We start from the raw sequence: 14,714 nt of genomic DNA, 5'->3' as shown, positions 1-14,714 counted from the left end.
TGGAGGCAGCACCGTGAGGAAAAAGGCTGCGTTCTCCCTTCCTCAGGTGCCTGCTGAGCGCCCAGCCGGGCAGGACAGTTTGGACCTGCAACGTAAAACAAGCCAGACAAACGAACGCACGGCATCTGAAAGCCTAGAATGGCCCCTTTTAATCCAAGAGGCAAACAAACAAATTTTAAAGTACAGCCACTGAAAAGATGAATTAAGAAACATGTAAACACTGCAGGAGCTAAATTACAAGTCACACTGCTTGGTTCAGTGCCGATGCACCCCTCCACCCCGTGAGAAGCTGCTTGGAGGGGAGGGGACACCCACAGCACAAGATAAAACAACCCAGCAGGGGGTGCACTGCAAAAGCCACAATAGCTCCCCGCTCTTCTTATTAAACAGTTGGCTTTTTCTTTTCTGTCGGGGCTTGGAGTTGAAGGTTCATATCTCTCCTCTCAAGAGCCAATCAGTATAGATGGGGCAGGTATCATCACCCCCAAACATAGGGCATAATAGAAAGCAGGTTGAATCATCTAATCAGAGAAGGTAAAAAGGTGGGGAGGGGTGACTCTCAAGCCTAGTCCTATGATGGGGGACACAGAGGTGCAAAAAAGTTAACAAAAGGAAACATTTTGGCTCATGCACCGTTTCTGACTAATCCCTCTCAGAGTGACAAGCAAATGCTGTCTGAGAATCTTGGGGAGAGGGGGATTTCCATCTTTAGGCAATCTCCTCAGGTCCATCACTGATCCTGTTTCACCACTCACCTAATGCAGAGATGTGTTCACCCCCTGGGCTTCTTAACACCAACATACTACAACCAAGAGAAGTATTCAAGCACAAAGGGATTTCAGGATGGCTGTTTTGAGATGAGGCAAAGGAGAGAGTGGGTCAGGGTGCAGCTGGGCTAGGCTCAGCCCCGCAGATACCATCTGTTACCTGGACTGTCTCCTAAAGGGAGCCTTACCTGTTTTCAAATGATTGTGCATTGCTATGGCACACCTGGATCCCTCTCAATGGGGCAGAAGCAGAGCAGAAGTAGGGTCCACGTTCATTGGCTACATAAGGCCCAAAGCACACCACTACCCCTACACATGATGTAACAAAGCAGCTGCCTTTAATATGAGTGTGCTTCGGTCAGAGGGAGGAGACTGCTGTTCCAGTCCACAGCAGGGATCTCTCACATACAGAGGCAGGGTAAGCCACACATCCTCACTACGACAGTGCAGAACATGGTGTGACACTAGTGTTCACAGCAAGAAGAGGCAATTAACATCCCCTGGGATGAAGCAGGACTCTCCGTCTAGGTTAAGAACCATAGCCCTACATGTGACTGAGTGAAAATAAAACTTAGTTTGGCAAGCAGAAAACACATTTATCACTGAACTACAGCAGCTTTCTTACTACGCAAACACCACCCCCCTCCCACCCAGACCCCACCGTCACTACAGGCACCAGGGCACTGTCTCTCACAGAGACAAGCATTGCAGAAGATGCTTTAACTTCCCAGCAGCCAGAGAACAGCCCTACATCCAACCAGAGGAAATTCCAGAATCAGAAGCAAGCCTGGCGGAACATCAGGAAAACCATCAGTACCGCTCCCGTTAGAGGGAGTGATGTCTTGGTTTAGTTCAGGTTTCTGTCTCCATATGCTGGTTGGAGGTTTTATTACCTGCTTCCTAGAAAGGGATCTAAAAAGGATGAAGAACATCCAAATCCCATCAGTCAAGTCTAAAAGACCATCTCTGAACTTTAAAGGAAGACTGAATCCCTTCTGGGTACATTCTCATGATCCCACTTAACTCAAAAGATTAAATGGAGTTTATTTTGAGTGAAAGACATCCCATGCTCAGGTCCTGATAGCTTCATGTCCAAAGACACCACCACTACTGTTCTCATCAGGCCCAACTGACCAAGAACTGACTGTATGGAAGCAGAAAGTTTTGCCAGCCACCCTGCCATTTTGCTTCACTTAGCAGCACATACAGGCCAGTAGCTCCTTAAACAAAGGTGTCCCATTTGCCAGGAATATTAATAGCTCATTCCAGGTGCCCAGGGGGTAACCTTCAAGCCTTTTACATACAGGTGCATTTAAAGAACACCCCCGTGTCCCCTCCTGTCCCACGCTGCTGCTCTTTCAGATAATTTTCAGCCAATCAGGGAAGTCCCCATGAGGTTTAACCACAGCACCATTGGGGTGAATCCTAGGGCCAGAGAAAGCAGAGTTTCATTCAGATAAATTGGAAACAAGGAGAAAGCCAGAAGGGAAACAGTCCATCACTTACAGCAGCACTTCAGAGGCTGCACAGGCCACTGCACTGCTGTTGCTCTCTCTCACACCGCAAGGCTTTTCCTTGTACAATTCCTAGAGAGACCTGACTGCAACTGCTTCCCACCACAGCATGTGGAATCTGTACAACTGCTCTGCTATTACACTCTCTTCTATCTCCAGCAGACACAAGCTTCCCAGGGCCCAGCATGGCTAGGTCATACAGCATGGATTACAAACTACAGCCTGACCTGGAGGCGAGACTATCAAGGCTCTGTGCGCTCTCTTTCACTGGACAGTTTCCTCCCAGACTCTCTGCCTAGCAGCTCCGCTAGCTCACCCATACCTCATCTGCCCTATACAGTATCCATATGCCTGTCAATTCCACAGACAGCTGCTATCTGCATTTTTAAATGTTAACCAAACCTCCTGCCCTCTGAGACGCTGCATCCATGAGCTCCCAAGGCAAGGACACAAAGGCAGCATCATCTGCTACGCTGCACAACCTGGCTCTGCTATTCACAGGGCTGATTCAACTAGTTATATAACGATTTGCAGCAGAGACTCCAGGAACAGCACGGGGGGTGGGGGGGGACCATCAAGCACACTACACCTCAAGCTTAAACTCCACACATGCACACTCCCGCCTTCCAGCTGAAATGCTTCATCGGGCTCCCTCCTCCCACTCACCTCACGAGGGCTTCTTGATGGCAGCAAAATGCCTTCCTACATGCCCAAAGGGACATACCTACCGCCGAGGAGGAGCATCAAAATTTCCCCTTCCCCCTCCCGCCTCCCCACTGCCATGCTGAAGGGGTCTCATGGCAACGGGAAAGCCAGGCAGCCCAATGGCCCCTGCACGTATAAAAGCAGCTGATCCCAGAGGAACGTAGGAGGTTCGGGAGCACTGAGGTACGTTCAACTTTGTGCCGTGGTTGCTGTAGCTTACATTGCCCCCACCCCACCCGACTGGTCCTTCGAAGATCAGAATTAAGTCAAAAAACTGATACTGATTTTCATAAGTCTCTGGTGAAATGTTTTCTTTTCCCCTCGTTGCTGCTGCCGGCCCTGGTCACTTGGGTTCTGCAGCAGCCTCGCTCCACAGGGCCCTTCACTGCCGGCTGTTGTTTTCTGCAGGCTGGGTGGGGGTCGTGGCCTCAGCATGGGAGGATGTCCCCTCAAACCGCTGAGAGGCAATGGCTGCCTGGTGGGACATGCTCTTCCTCACAATGTCTCCTTTCCGCCATAGCACCACTTCCTGTCAGAACGCAGACAGCAGGACCCGTTAGGACATGCAGCGGCTACGCTGGCCCCACCCAGGATGTACTCATAGGTCTGAACGTCTGCCTAAGCTGCCAGAGCAGTAACTTGCATCCATCCCCATATGCTGGCCTATTCCACTCTCCATCTCTCAGCTGGGAAAGGCCATTCCAGCTTCAAGAGAGGGGCCCAGGCAGTGCACACCTCTGGAAGGCTGGATGGTACCACTCCTCAGAGGCAGCCACTAGCTGCCAGGTCTGTCCCAGTATGTGGGGCGACATGTGCCACGGTTAATGCAGCGCAGAGAATTGATAGGGGGATTACGGTAGATAAGCCCTCTCCGAGGAGCATCCCTAACAGACCCAGATAGACAGGTGCATCCTCTACCCACCCCCCAAATGATCTGGCTCCAGTGGGTACCCAGTGAGGAGCATCTTCCCCCACATCACCAGCCAGGCTGCCCCACATTCTTCTCTTGCGAGTTATAATGGAGTGCCTGAAGCAGCACTCCACCGCACGGCAAAGTCCCACCCTTTCTCACCTGCTGTTTGAAATAGCGCCTTTCTTCTTCATCGATCAGCACCAGGTTGAGGTAATAACGCACCGAGAACTTCTTATTGATGTCCCTCATAGTGGGCGTCAGCTCATAGCCCGCCAGGAAGAGTCGGATTGGAATGGACTCCCCTGCAAAAGGCATGAGCGTAGGCACAACATACTGATTCAAATCTTACAAGGACAGCACCGGCCCAATACAAAACAGGCACTCAGTTGAAGATAGATGACAACTTTATGGGACTCACAGTAGGTCCCACATTCCAGCAAAAATTAATGGTGCAAAACAAGCTCTGGACCTCCAAAGATTATAGGAGAGGAATGTAAATGGTTCCCCACCCCTTCTCACCTCTAACAGGTGCCCCATCCATGATCTCATATTTAGCTATTGTGTCATTCTCGTGGTAAACATTGGGGCCGGTCCCTGTTGTCTCTCTCTTGATGATATCTATCTCCATGTGTTTGATCTTGATCCGCACCAACAGGAAGTAGATTTTTCCAACAATCACATCTTTTAAGTGGTACCTTGAGAGGATAGGTAAGACAGCCAAGATCAGTTTTGGTCTCTGCACAACAGAGCAGGAAACAAGTTGACAAGCTGGAATGTGCCTGTCAGACACTTCCCCATTCTCCTCAGGGCACACTTCAGAGTCCATGGGCACCCCAGCCATGCGTTCTGGGCTGCTCCAAGCAGTAACTTTGCATTTATGCTCAATTCTCTGGGCATCAGCAAGTCTGAGTGGAATTACTGGATGAGATGACATCTTAGGCTGGACATTCATAAGAACTTCCCAGCAACAAGATCCAAGTCTCCCAGCGGCAACTGCTTAGGTAATTTAAAACAACACCCTGCAGGAGGATGCTCCAAGACTGGGTGGGAAGGATGGACTAGATCGGGGTGGCCCACCTGTGGCTCTGGAGCTGCATGCGGCTTCTTGCAGAGGTGCTAACTCTGGGGCTGGAGTTACAGGTGCCGACTTTCCAATGTTCAACCCCAGGCCCCGCCCTCACTCCACCCCTTACCCCAAGGCCCCGGCTCCTTCCCGCGCCGCGCCCCCCCGCCCCAAGCCTGCTGTACACTTGCTCCTCCCCCCTCCCTCCCAGAGCCTCCTGTACACTGCGAAACAGCTGATTGTGGTGTGCAGAAGGCACGGGGAGGGAGGGGGAGGTGCTGATCGGCAGGGCTGCCGGCGGACAGGAAGTGCTGGGGGAGCTGCTGATGGATTACTGTGGCTCTTTGGCAATGTATATTGGTAAATTCTGGCTCCTTCTCAGGCTCAGATTGGCCACCCCTGGACTAGATGTAGCCTAAACTGGTAATTTCCAACTTCTGTTCCTGAGTTAATAGCCACATAGTCCCACATTTAATCACACCATTCTGGCATACAGCAGAAGCTGTGCCATTGGGCCACCCGGGACTCAGAACAATGGGAGTTCTCAATCTGAGTAAAATAAACCCACTTTCATCCTAATTCTATGCACCTCCCTCAGTATGTGGGTGCAGATGCCTCCGTCTGGATAAAGCACATTCCAGGGTGGTGGTGAGAGGGGAGAGATCTAAAGCAGGAACAGTCCCAGCACGTCAATCAACAGCCTGCCATCCACAACAGGGAACAGGGAGAGCTAAGATAAATTACAGGGCCCCACCTAAAGTTTACAACAGGAGCTGCCTCTGCATATCTAGTCAAGTTAAGGGTCCCAGAGTTGCAGCCTGAGCCTGGAAGTCTGCACTGCAATGAAACAGCCCCACGAGCTTGAGTCAGCTGGCATGAGCCAGCTGTGGGGTATTTTTTTTTTTTTGGGTGCAGTGGAGACATGCCCTAAGAGTCCCACCCGGCCTACCTAGCAGACTGCATCCTCTCATGCAGGGAGTTCTACTCAGCAGCCGTTCTCAGGATACTTACTTGGATTTGTTATACTCAAACTCGATGTGCAGGCAATCCTCAATTCCCACCTCCATTTTGATAGAGGAATTGAGCTCTGGGTAGGTGCTGAGTGTGTGCACGACAATGTCCATCTCCTTCACCACATCATTTAATCTGCGGCTGACGGTCGCTCGGAGGAAATACCTGCAAGGGGAACACCTCATCCATTAGAACCCTTGCAGACTACCTCAAAGGGTGCAAAAGCCATGGAGGGAGGTGTTAGAGTGGAGGAGAGAGGAACATGGGCTTTGATGGAGCCGCCCAGACCACCTGGTCCATCCAGTCCAGTAATCTGCCTCCTGTAGCGGACAATACCTGATGGTTTAGGAGAAGGGTGAAAGTCCTTTGTAGTGCACCTGAGCAATTGTACGCTGCTGTACACAGGGGAGACGTTCCAGCCTGAACCCTATGGCTTATTGCCCTAAAGCATGAGACGTGAGTACACTAATCACCACCTAGGTAACTAAATATCGATCATAAAATTATCCAGCCCTCTTAAATGCAGCCCCCGCATTTGACTCGTTGACTAGATTTCAAGGTGACAGCATATCTTTACAGCCCAAATCTGAAATAGGATTTGCAATTTGTGAAACACAGCAAGTCAGCAAGGCATTTCTTTGCATCTAAGCCACGATTAAAATAAGCAGGCCCGATTACAGGACTATTGAAACACATTTAACTGACTCTGCTGGAGACTGAAGCAAATGACCAGACATTGCTGTTTTATTGCCAAATAAATTGGAAGCGTTTGGGAATCAGAAGAGACTTTGCTTTCCCTTATTTTTTAAACAAGAAGAAAAAAGAAAAAAAAAAGGAGCAATTCAAGCGTGATCCACATGCACAAGAGAAGCCACGACAGGCTGCATTTTACTACTGAGCTCGCTGCACAGCTGCTGGAACTGCACTCAGCGCTTGACATGCTGTCCCAAGACAGTGCTGCATTCCATCGGCACAGGCGTTGAGAACCAAATGTTCCATTTCGGCCAGGGATCAGAGGCACAGAGCCTTCGGCTGGCGGGCACAACTGCAGTTGCAGCACAGACAAGAGCTATCAAGAAGTAGCTGCAGACTGGAGGAACGGAGGGGAAGCCAGGGAGAGAAGCGTGGATTTTTGAAGAGGGGGGAGAAAGAGGAACGACAAAAAGGGTCGAGACCTCCCTTTTCAAATGTGTGGCGTTCACAGGAGTTGGTAGATTTTCCACAGATTTTCTAGGCATCCCACACACAGTATCTGAACTGTCAATCCACCCCCATGGCCTAATGTTTAAACATGAAATGGGACTATACTGTGACCCCCACACAAACAGCAGCTTGAGGGGCTCAAGACACATGCACACACATGAAGGGCCACAATTCAGTTTAAAAGGGAGAGTCTAGTGACACAGGCATAAGATAACTGTTTATTTACTAGCAAGATACAGATTAGAAATTAATTTCTTCAACAACCTTTAGAAATTATCATCACTGCTCTGTTCTCTCTGCAAGGTTAACTGGGAGTGTGGTGCCCCTCTCAGCTGGGAATAGCATTTTATCAGTACTTCCTCCCTGCTGTGGGGGAAACAGCTCAGGCTGGAATGCCTGGGAAATCAGATTTTAGAAGTTACTGTCAGCTTGTTTTAAAATGATAGAAAATGGTTAGTTTAACAACAGTTCAATCACTTTTCAGTGACATGCCCCTTTTAAACAATTAACACTCCTCAGCTCTGATTTCCCACGGATTTCAAAGGCAAGACCCATATCCCATGGCCCTAGTCTATGGGCTTATCTACACTGGCCCTTTACAACGCTGCAACTTGCTCGCTCAGGGGTGTGGAAAAAAAAAAAAACCCTGAGCGCAGCAAGTTTCGGCGCTGTAAAGCACCAGTGTAGACAGTGCACCAGCGCTGGGAGCTACGCCCCTCATGGAGGTGGGTTTTTTTTTTTTAAGAGCACTGGGAGAGCTCTGCCGAGACTACACAAGCCACGTTAAAGCTTTAACGCTGCCAGTGTAGACTAGCCCTATGTTATCACACTGTCAAAGTTGACAGTTCCCTACTGGATTTTCAGTTGTTCCTTATTATATCTAAGGTAGATTGTAGTTCTATCTATTCTTCCCAATTCGACTCTTAGACACAGGCATTACACCCTTGTGTTGCTGTACTATCTGTTGGTGTGTGTTCATTTGGGGTACCTGGTACTGTCTCTCTTACTAGAAAGACACTGCATGAAAATTAATGCACAGGGAGATGGCTGAATCTTGGGACCGGGAGAAACCCGACAGCGGGAGGAGACTCACCGTAACTTCACATTCTGCCCCGTGTAGGACTCGTACGGTTTTTCCACATGCGTGAATTCAAAGTCGAATGTCTGTGACTGGGTGAACTCACCAGGACGGGCCAGGTCCTTCACTAGAGAGACAAATTCATGGTGGTTTCCCCGGTCATAGTAGAGCTCTAGGAAGAGAATACTCGGTTAAGCAGTGCTGCTCGCTCTTCCCTGAGTAGGTCAGCTTTGGGAGAAGAACTGCAGGAAATGGGCATGGCAGAAAGGAACCAGTCCCCTACAAAGCCTCTTCCCTGTTCTATCCCTTCTCCTCCACTTCCCAGAGAGAGAAGGTCTCCCTGGAAATCCTGAGGTTCAAACACAAAGGGCCATGCTTCATCCAGCCCCAATTGGGCCAGATACACAGTGAGAGGAGCGAGCCAGGGTCTAAAGAAGTAGAGCTGCACAGTTAGGTCCTTGACCCATCACGGGCCCAAGCTCATTTTGAAGTGCCAATAAAAACGAGAACCCGATTTTGCAGATTGGTTTGTTCACCCTAGAAATCAGCAGTGCTGTTCCCCTCACTGGACAGCCCATGTTCACACAGTGGCTTACATTCTCCTCTGTCAAGCGCATGATAGAGTCCAATACAACGGAAGGAGTGCTCTCTTAATGGTTCGATTTAGCAAATCTAGACTCCTGGGTTCCATTCTTGGTTCTGCCACTAATTTATTGTGACATCCTCAATACTTCCCTCTTCCGTATGCTACTTCCCCCCCACCCCCATCAGTAAAATGGGGTCAGCTACGCATCCCCTGGAGGGTTACTTTGCTACATTAGTATCTGTAAATTGCTTGAGGATCCTCAAAAAGCGTCATCCTCCATTGTACAAGTAGAGAAGAAATAAGATATCCCATGAGCTCATGCAAAATATCCAACCCACGGGTAAGGGAACAGGATAGACTGGTGTCAAAAACAGCTGAGTAGGTCAGCAAATATTCCACTCCCATGAAAGCAGGTAAAGAGAGAGTAGACAAAGAAAGCAGGAACGGAGATTCCCATGATGTCTCTTCAGCTTTACTCACTTACCCCTACCTATAAAAACAAACCAGAACATCTACGTGGGTCAGTGTAATCAAGGTTAATATATCCAGATTACCTGCAAAGACAAGGAACCATCACAGAGCAAATCAGCAGCTAGTGCCATCCCTTCTTTCATCACTTCCTGCAGATCCGCACCTTCAAGGTCAAGGCACTGGACTTCTAACCAGTAAAAAAACAAAGCCCCAAAACTTCCCCAAAATGGGGAAGCAGAGACAAAGCAGAAGTGTGGGGCTAGGAGGCTTCCATCTATCATTGCTCATGTCTCTCAAAGAAAGTTTAAGCAGCAGTGAGCGCAGAGGTAGCCCCGTTAGCTCCAGGGAACAAAAAAAGGTTAAGAAGTCCATTGAGTTCCACACTGTGCCAGCACACAGCATATGACCACGCAGAGAACACATCTTCAAGGGGTAAAGCTGAGCTGGTGGTTCTATGATGGCTACATGGCTGGCCAGGGAAATGTTAGGGAACAAGGGTCTATGTGGAAGAGTTGCTCAAACCAGCTGCAGATGAAAAGGCAGACATTTTCCTGTGCCCTCCCAATTGTTCCACCAGTTCTCCAAGCATAGCCGTGACCAAGTGACCATCTTTAATATAAAGTGGCCCATAGGAACTACAGCCCCTCAAACATAATTTTCCATCTTGATCCAAGATAACAGAAAGTGACACACTAGGGGACCTGTATTCAGTTCGCTATTATACATAAGGGTAAAGGCATTCTACTCCAGTTTCCTGTATGGTGTGCTCCCAGAAAGTTGCCAGTACAGCCCTTTGGTTAGGAAAAATTTGGGCAACCCTAATTCTTACAATCTGGAGCTGAGGTCACAGCTAAGACAAGGTCAAACATGATCACATGTCCACTGAACCCTGCTGCAGAGGCTTTCTGAAGGGCGGTCTTGTCGTTAGAGCACTAGCCTGGGACTCAGGAGATCTGGGTTCAGCTCCCATCTCTGTCACAGATTCAACGCATGACCCTGGACAAGTCACTTACTGTTTGTCTAATCTCCCCAGATGTCAAATATGCGGTAACGCTTTGTCTTGTCCACCCTTTTGTCCACCTTACCTCTTTAGACTGGAAGCTCTTTGGGGCTGGAATGATCTCTACTGTGTTTGTACAGCACCTAGCATAACGAAGCCCTGATCTTGGCTGGATCCTCTGCGCACTAATGTAATACAATCATATCATAAAGCATCTCTCCATTCAATACACCTCCACAAAGAGAGAGAAGGGATGCTCCTTTACGTGATGGGGAAGGAATGCAGGAGTGACATACAAAGAGACACAGACTCATCTCACAGCACAATGCCAAAAGCAATGACTGAGTTTAAACTGGGAAAAAACAGACTGCCAGCATACTAGGCTCCCAGCAACTGCTGCCCAGGGGCTGAGATTGGCACTTTGACCTTTAGAGGAGGAATTGAGGATTCTTCATATTTAAAAAGACATCAGCATGTCGAACGTTTTTTCTAACTAAAAGCCCCAGTTTGAGTTCAACAAAGCCACAGTTTTCCATTCTAACTTTTTTTTAAATCTACCATTTTTAGGATGATCTCAGAGAACAGTCACTGCAGACAGACTGATGTCCTTAAAGGAATCTGCACTATCCATCCATCAGAGGGGAAACTGTCCTGGACGTTAACCAGAGAATCAGACACAGGACTCCTGGATTCTATTCCCAGCTCCATCACAGACCCTATGATCTTAAACAAATCACACCGCTTCTCGGTGCTTCAGTATCCCCATCTGTAAAATGGGGGTAATGCCTATCTCCTCACCTCTGAGAGTCTAAATCCCTAATATGAGGCATTTGGAGATGGAAGGTGCTATAGAAGCACAATCAGTTATACCATCTTTCAGACTACTGGGGCTTTTTTTGTTTTGTTTAAGGTAGTATAACCAAGCACAACCTGGACCTCAAGTCTGGGTATGAAAACTCTCTTTATAGCTGTAATAGACACGTACTACTTACGTAGTGCTCCATGAAGTCAAAGCCCTGAGCAAATCAATCAGTCTTCAAAACTCCTCGGTAAATATTATTTTTGGAATATCATAACACCTAGAAGCCCTAGTTATGGACCGAGACTCTAGTGCACTAGATGCTATACAAACACAGAACAAAAAAACAGTCCACCTTCCCCAAAGAGTTTACAACCTAAGCACCCATTTTACAAATGCGGAAATGAGACGGGTGGAGTCTCTGTCCAATGATGCACAGCGAGTCAGCGGCGGAGCAGAGAGTAAAGCTCATGCTGAGTTTACTCTGGAGATTTTAAACCCAGAGGCAGGTTATAATCCAGTTTCTGATAATGGGGCCTGTTTATATATAATTAGCTATGTGCTTTCTCTGACCCCAGAAGTGTAACATGTGGTGCAAGTGGAGAAAATCAGAAGAGAAATGAAGTGAAGGTGGTGGGGCTGGGTGAGGAAAAACATCAATTTAATCTTCTGTGCCAAGGGATTTGCAAGGAAATGTTATCCATCTCAAGTTGAAAATGTTGATCACATTGATGTGCAGATGAACAGCTTCTACCGAGATTTTTAGAGCAGACAGGGCCCTGGATTTAAGGTCTTGTCTGAAAAGCCCCACACATGCATGGTACAGAGTTAATAAACGAACAAAAACCTGTGCAAGTTACTCTAGGGTTTATCACTTCTTTTCACTCAAACTCAGACGAGTCCACAAAATGTTTAGTTCTTTATATCAATGGTATAGTGGGTAAGGCAAGCACCTTCCCTCCTGTTATGGGGAGAGGGAATCACTTATCTGAATTGGGTTTGCACAGTATAAAATTGCCAAATTCAAACTGCAATCACAGGAATAACAGCTCAGATATCAGATGACTTCAAGTGGATATGGGGGCTTGGCCACCCCAACAGGGTGAGCAGAATCAATGGAGCTGGGGACAGTAAGCTTTGAAAGAAAAGGAAGTTGACCCACAAGGGTAGTTCACTTCTGGGGCATAGCTCATTAACTGAAATGTGCACATACACCAGCTGGTCTGTTGCCTCATGCCCTCAGTATAACCATTACCTCCCACAGCAGCCCTTCCCATCACACACAATGTACTCAATAGCACAGTAAATGCAGCTAGAGACGTAGCAACATGTTAATAAAAAGGATGGAGCATGATAAAGAACCCATCTTATACACTATAAGGGATGCTGCTGCCAAGATATTAAAACTTAACAACAACCCTGGAGGTTTGAATCTGAATTAAAAAACTCTCTCTATATATTTCAGAGCTCAGGTCACTGAATGAGCAGAAACAGGAAAATAGGATGAGAGAGAACAATGACCTGAAAAAGGAGTGGAACTACCTCCCTTCTGCACAGATTCAAGGGTACAGAACACATGGCTTGTCCAAACCTAAAAGGGGATTTAAAATAATTTCTGATAATCAAGGGACTTTTCAGCGTAATTACAAGACGCTGGGGATCATAACCCAATTTCCAAGAACAGGATGCACTGTAACTACATTCCCATTTCCTAGGCTAATGGGAGACAGAACCTTGCCAGTGTTAACATTTAAGTATATTCCACCTGGAGGATTCAGAGTAGCAGACTAATAAATTGGTTCGTCTCTAAGGTGCCACTAGTACTCCTTTTCTTTTTGCAACCTGGAGGAATTAGCCATGCAAAACAAATAAATAAAACTCCATTCAGTGCACTGCTATGTATTGCTGCCCTCACTGAAGGGGTTTCATTTTTAATTTCAGAAGGGAAAGAGCAATCAGACTCCAACCCGAGGAATCACTACAGGATGGCAGGCGGATGAATGTGTTGCAAGCAAGCTTTAGGAAGCTGTGAGCCCAACCCACTCCGCCATGCTGGTACAAAGTACCCCTCCCCTCCCCCCTCCCAATTAAAGTCCTTGGCAATACACCATGCAATACTCACACCCCCACATTCCCCGCTCACCAATTTGTCCAATGAACTCCACCTTGATACCTTGGTGCTCCAGCCGCTTGTTTGGGTGCTTGAGGGTGAGGGTGACCCGACCTGATACTGTCTCTCCATCGTAGAAAAGGAAATATTTCTCCTTCTTGCCCTCTTCAGTCTTGTGCTCAGCCCTGCGCCTGCTCTCCGCATCGCTCAGCACCAGCTCCAACTCTGCACTCTGCCCAAACCCAAAGAAGCTCATCTCACTGCTGGGGAGGGAGGGACAATCCCAGAGGGCTAATGGGGTTGCTGTGGGGAATGGGGTGTACTACTCCAGGGAGCGCTGGAAGAGTGGCAACGTTTGAGAATTTTGTTTTCTTCAAGGGGCTCAAATACGATGGCAATGGATGCAGTACAGAAACCCAGATAAGGAAAGTGGATGTAATCCAATTTTAGGGATGAAGACTGTAATGCTAAAGGATCTTGGTGAGGTTCAATCCTAGCAAGCTGTGTGACTTCAGGATGGAAGAGAGTTCAATACAGCTCAAAGGCACTAGAGGAATATATATTTCTGGGGGACGGGGATAGAGTAACCTCAGAGCGCTAGAGGGCTCCTGTTGCTTAGGAAGGGAAGTTAGAGAAGGGTGGTCCAATGCAACCAAGAGAGGGCCTAGAAAGCTGCTTAAAAGGGCGATGAAACAGCCTAAGGAGCTGCTGCTGTTTTGGAAAGGGCTGCAGCATAAAGGTCGCCCATGGAGTCTGCAGCCGCTGCTCGGAGATGAATTACAAGGGAGGGCCCTTGGCAGCTGGAGACCGAGGGATTCAGTGCACCCCGTGGAGGGTCTGCTGCCTCTTACCTTCACTACTCAGGAAGGGGTGTGGGGTGCTGGGTAACGAAACGGGAGCACTTACCGCTTGGGGTGTGTGTGTGGGGGGGGGTGCAATGCAGCAGGGGCACCACTGCTAGGGGAAGGAGGTGCAACTGGGAGGGTCCCCCCCAGCGAGAAGGTATCGAGAGTACTCCGGCTGTGGGGCCAAGGGGGTGCAAATGGGGAGGCGCCCCGGCTGTGGGGGCAAGGGGGTGCAAATGGGGAGGGGCCCCGGCTGTGGGGCCAAGGGGGTGCAAATGGGGAGGGGCCCCGGCTGTGGGGGCAAGGGGGTGCAAATGGGGAAGGGCCCCGGCTGTGGGGGCAAGGGGGTGCAAATGGGGAGGGGCCCCGGCTGTGGGGCCAAGGGGGTGCAAATGGGGAGGGGCCCCGGCTGTGGGGCCAAGGGGATGCTCTGGGAGGCCCTGCTGGCAAGCGCCCAGCCCCCGTGGTCTCCGCAGGGCGAACGGAGCGCAGCGGTCACCCCGCGGCGCAGGAGCCGGGCTCGGAGCTCGCACGATGCGGACCCCGCTGCGGGCCGGGTGCGAGGGGCTCCGCAGCCCAGACGCGCTCGCGCTCTGCCCCGGCTGGCTGGCACTAGCTGCGCTCGAGCTGTCCTCCAGGGCCGGGCCTC

The 14,714-nt window shown here is 49.2% G+C and overlaps 1 protein-coding gene across 1 annotated transcript; it reads right to left on the bottom strand.

The window, feature by feature from the left end:
• Positions 1-116: 116 nt before the first annotated feature.
• VPS26B (VPS26, retromer complex component B) lies at positions 117-14,345 on the bottom strand. Its single transcript, XM_007066973.4, has 6 exons — positions 13,254-14,345; positions 8,270-8,426; positions 5,974-6,138; positions 4,419-4,594; positions 4,059-4,201; positions 117-3,515 (listed from the first exon to the last, which is right to left on the bottom strand). Exons 1-6 carry the CDS (start codon positions 13,474-13,476, stop codon positions 3,369-3,371), a joined length of 1,011 nt encoding a protein of 336 aa, XP_007067035.1. The 5' UTR covers positions 13,477-14,345; the 3' UTR covers positions 117-3,368.
• Positions 14,346-14,714: the final 369 nt, after the last annotated feature.

This window comes from Chelonia mydas, chromosome 22, assembly GCF_015237465.2.
Source record: "Chelonia mydas isolate rCheMyd1 chromosome 22, rCheMyd1.pri.v2, whole genome shotgun sequence".
Classification (NCBI taxonomy): Eukaryota; Metazoa; Chordata; order Testudines; family Cheloniidae; genus Chelonia; species Chelonia mydas.
Note: the sequence above shows the minus strand (reverse complement) of the source record. Positions and strands in the feature narration are given on the sequence as shown.

Coding starts and splice junctions, on each gene's coding strand:
- VPS26B (XM_007066973.4), bottom strand. CDS start 13,476: ATGAGCTTCTTTGGGTTTGGGCAGAGTGCAGAGTTGGAGCTGGTGCTG. Junction 8,427..13,253: donor GGAGTTCATTGGACAAATTG/GTGAGCGGGGAA, acceptor TTCTCTTCCTAG/AGCTCTACTATGACCGGGGA. Junction 4,202..4,418: donor GGATGGGGCACCTGTTAGAG/GTGAGAAGGGGT, acceptor TGCCTTTTGCAG/GGGAGTCCATTCCAATCCGA.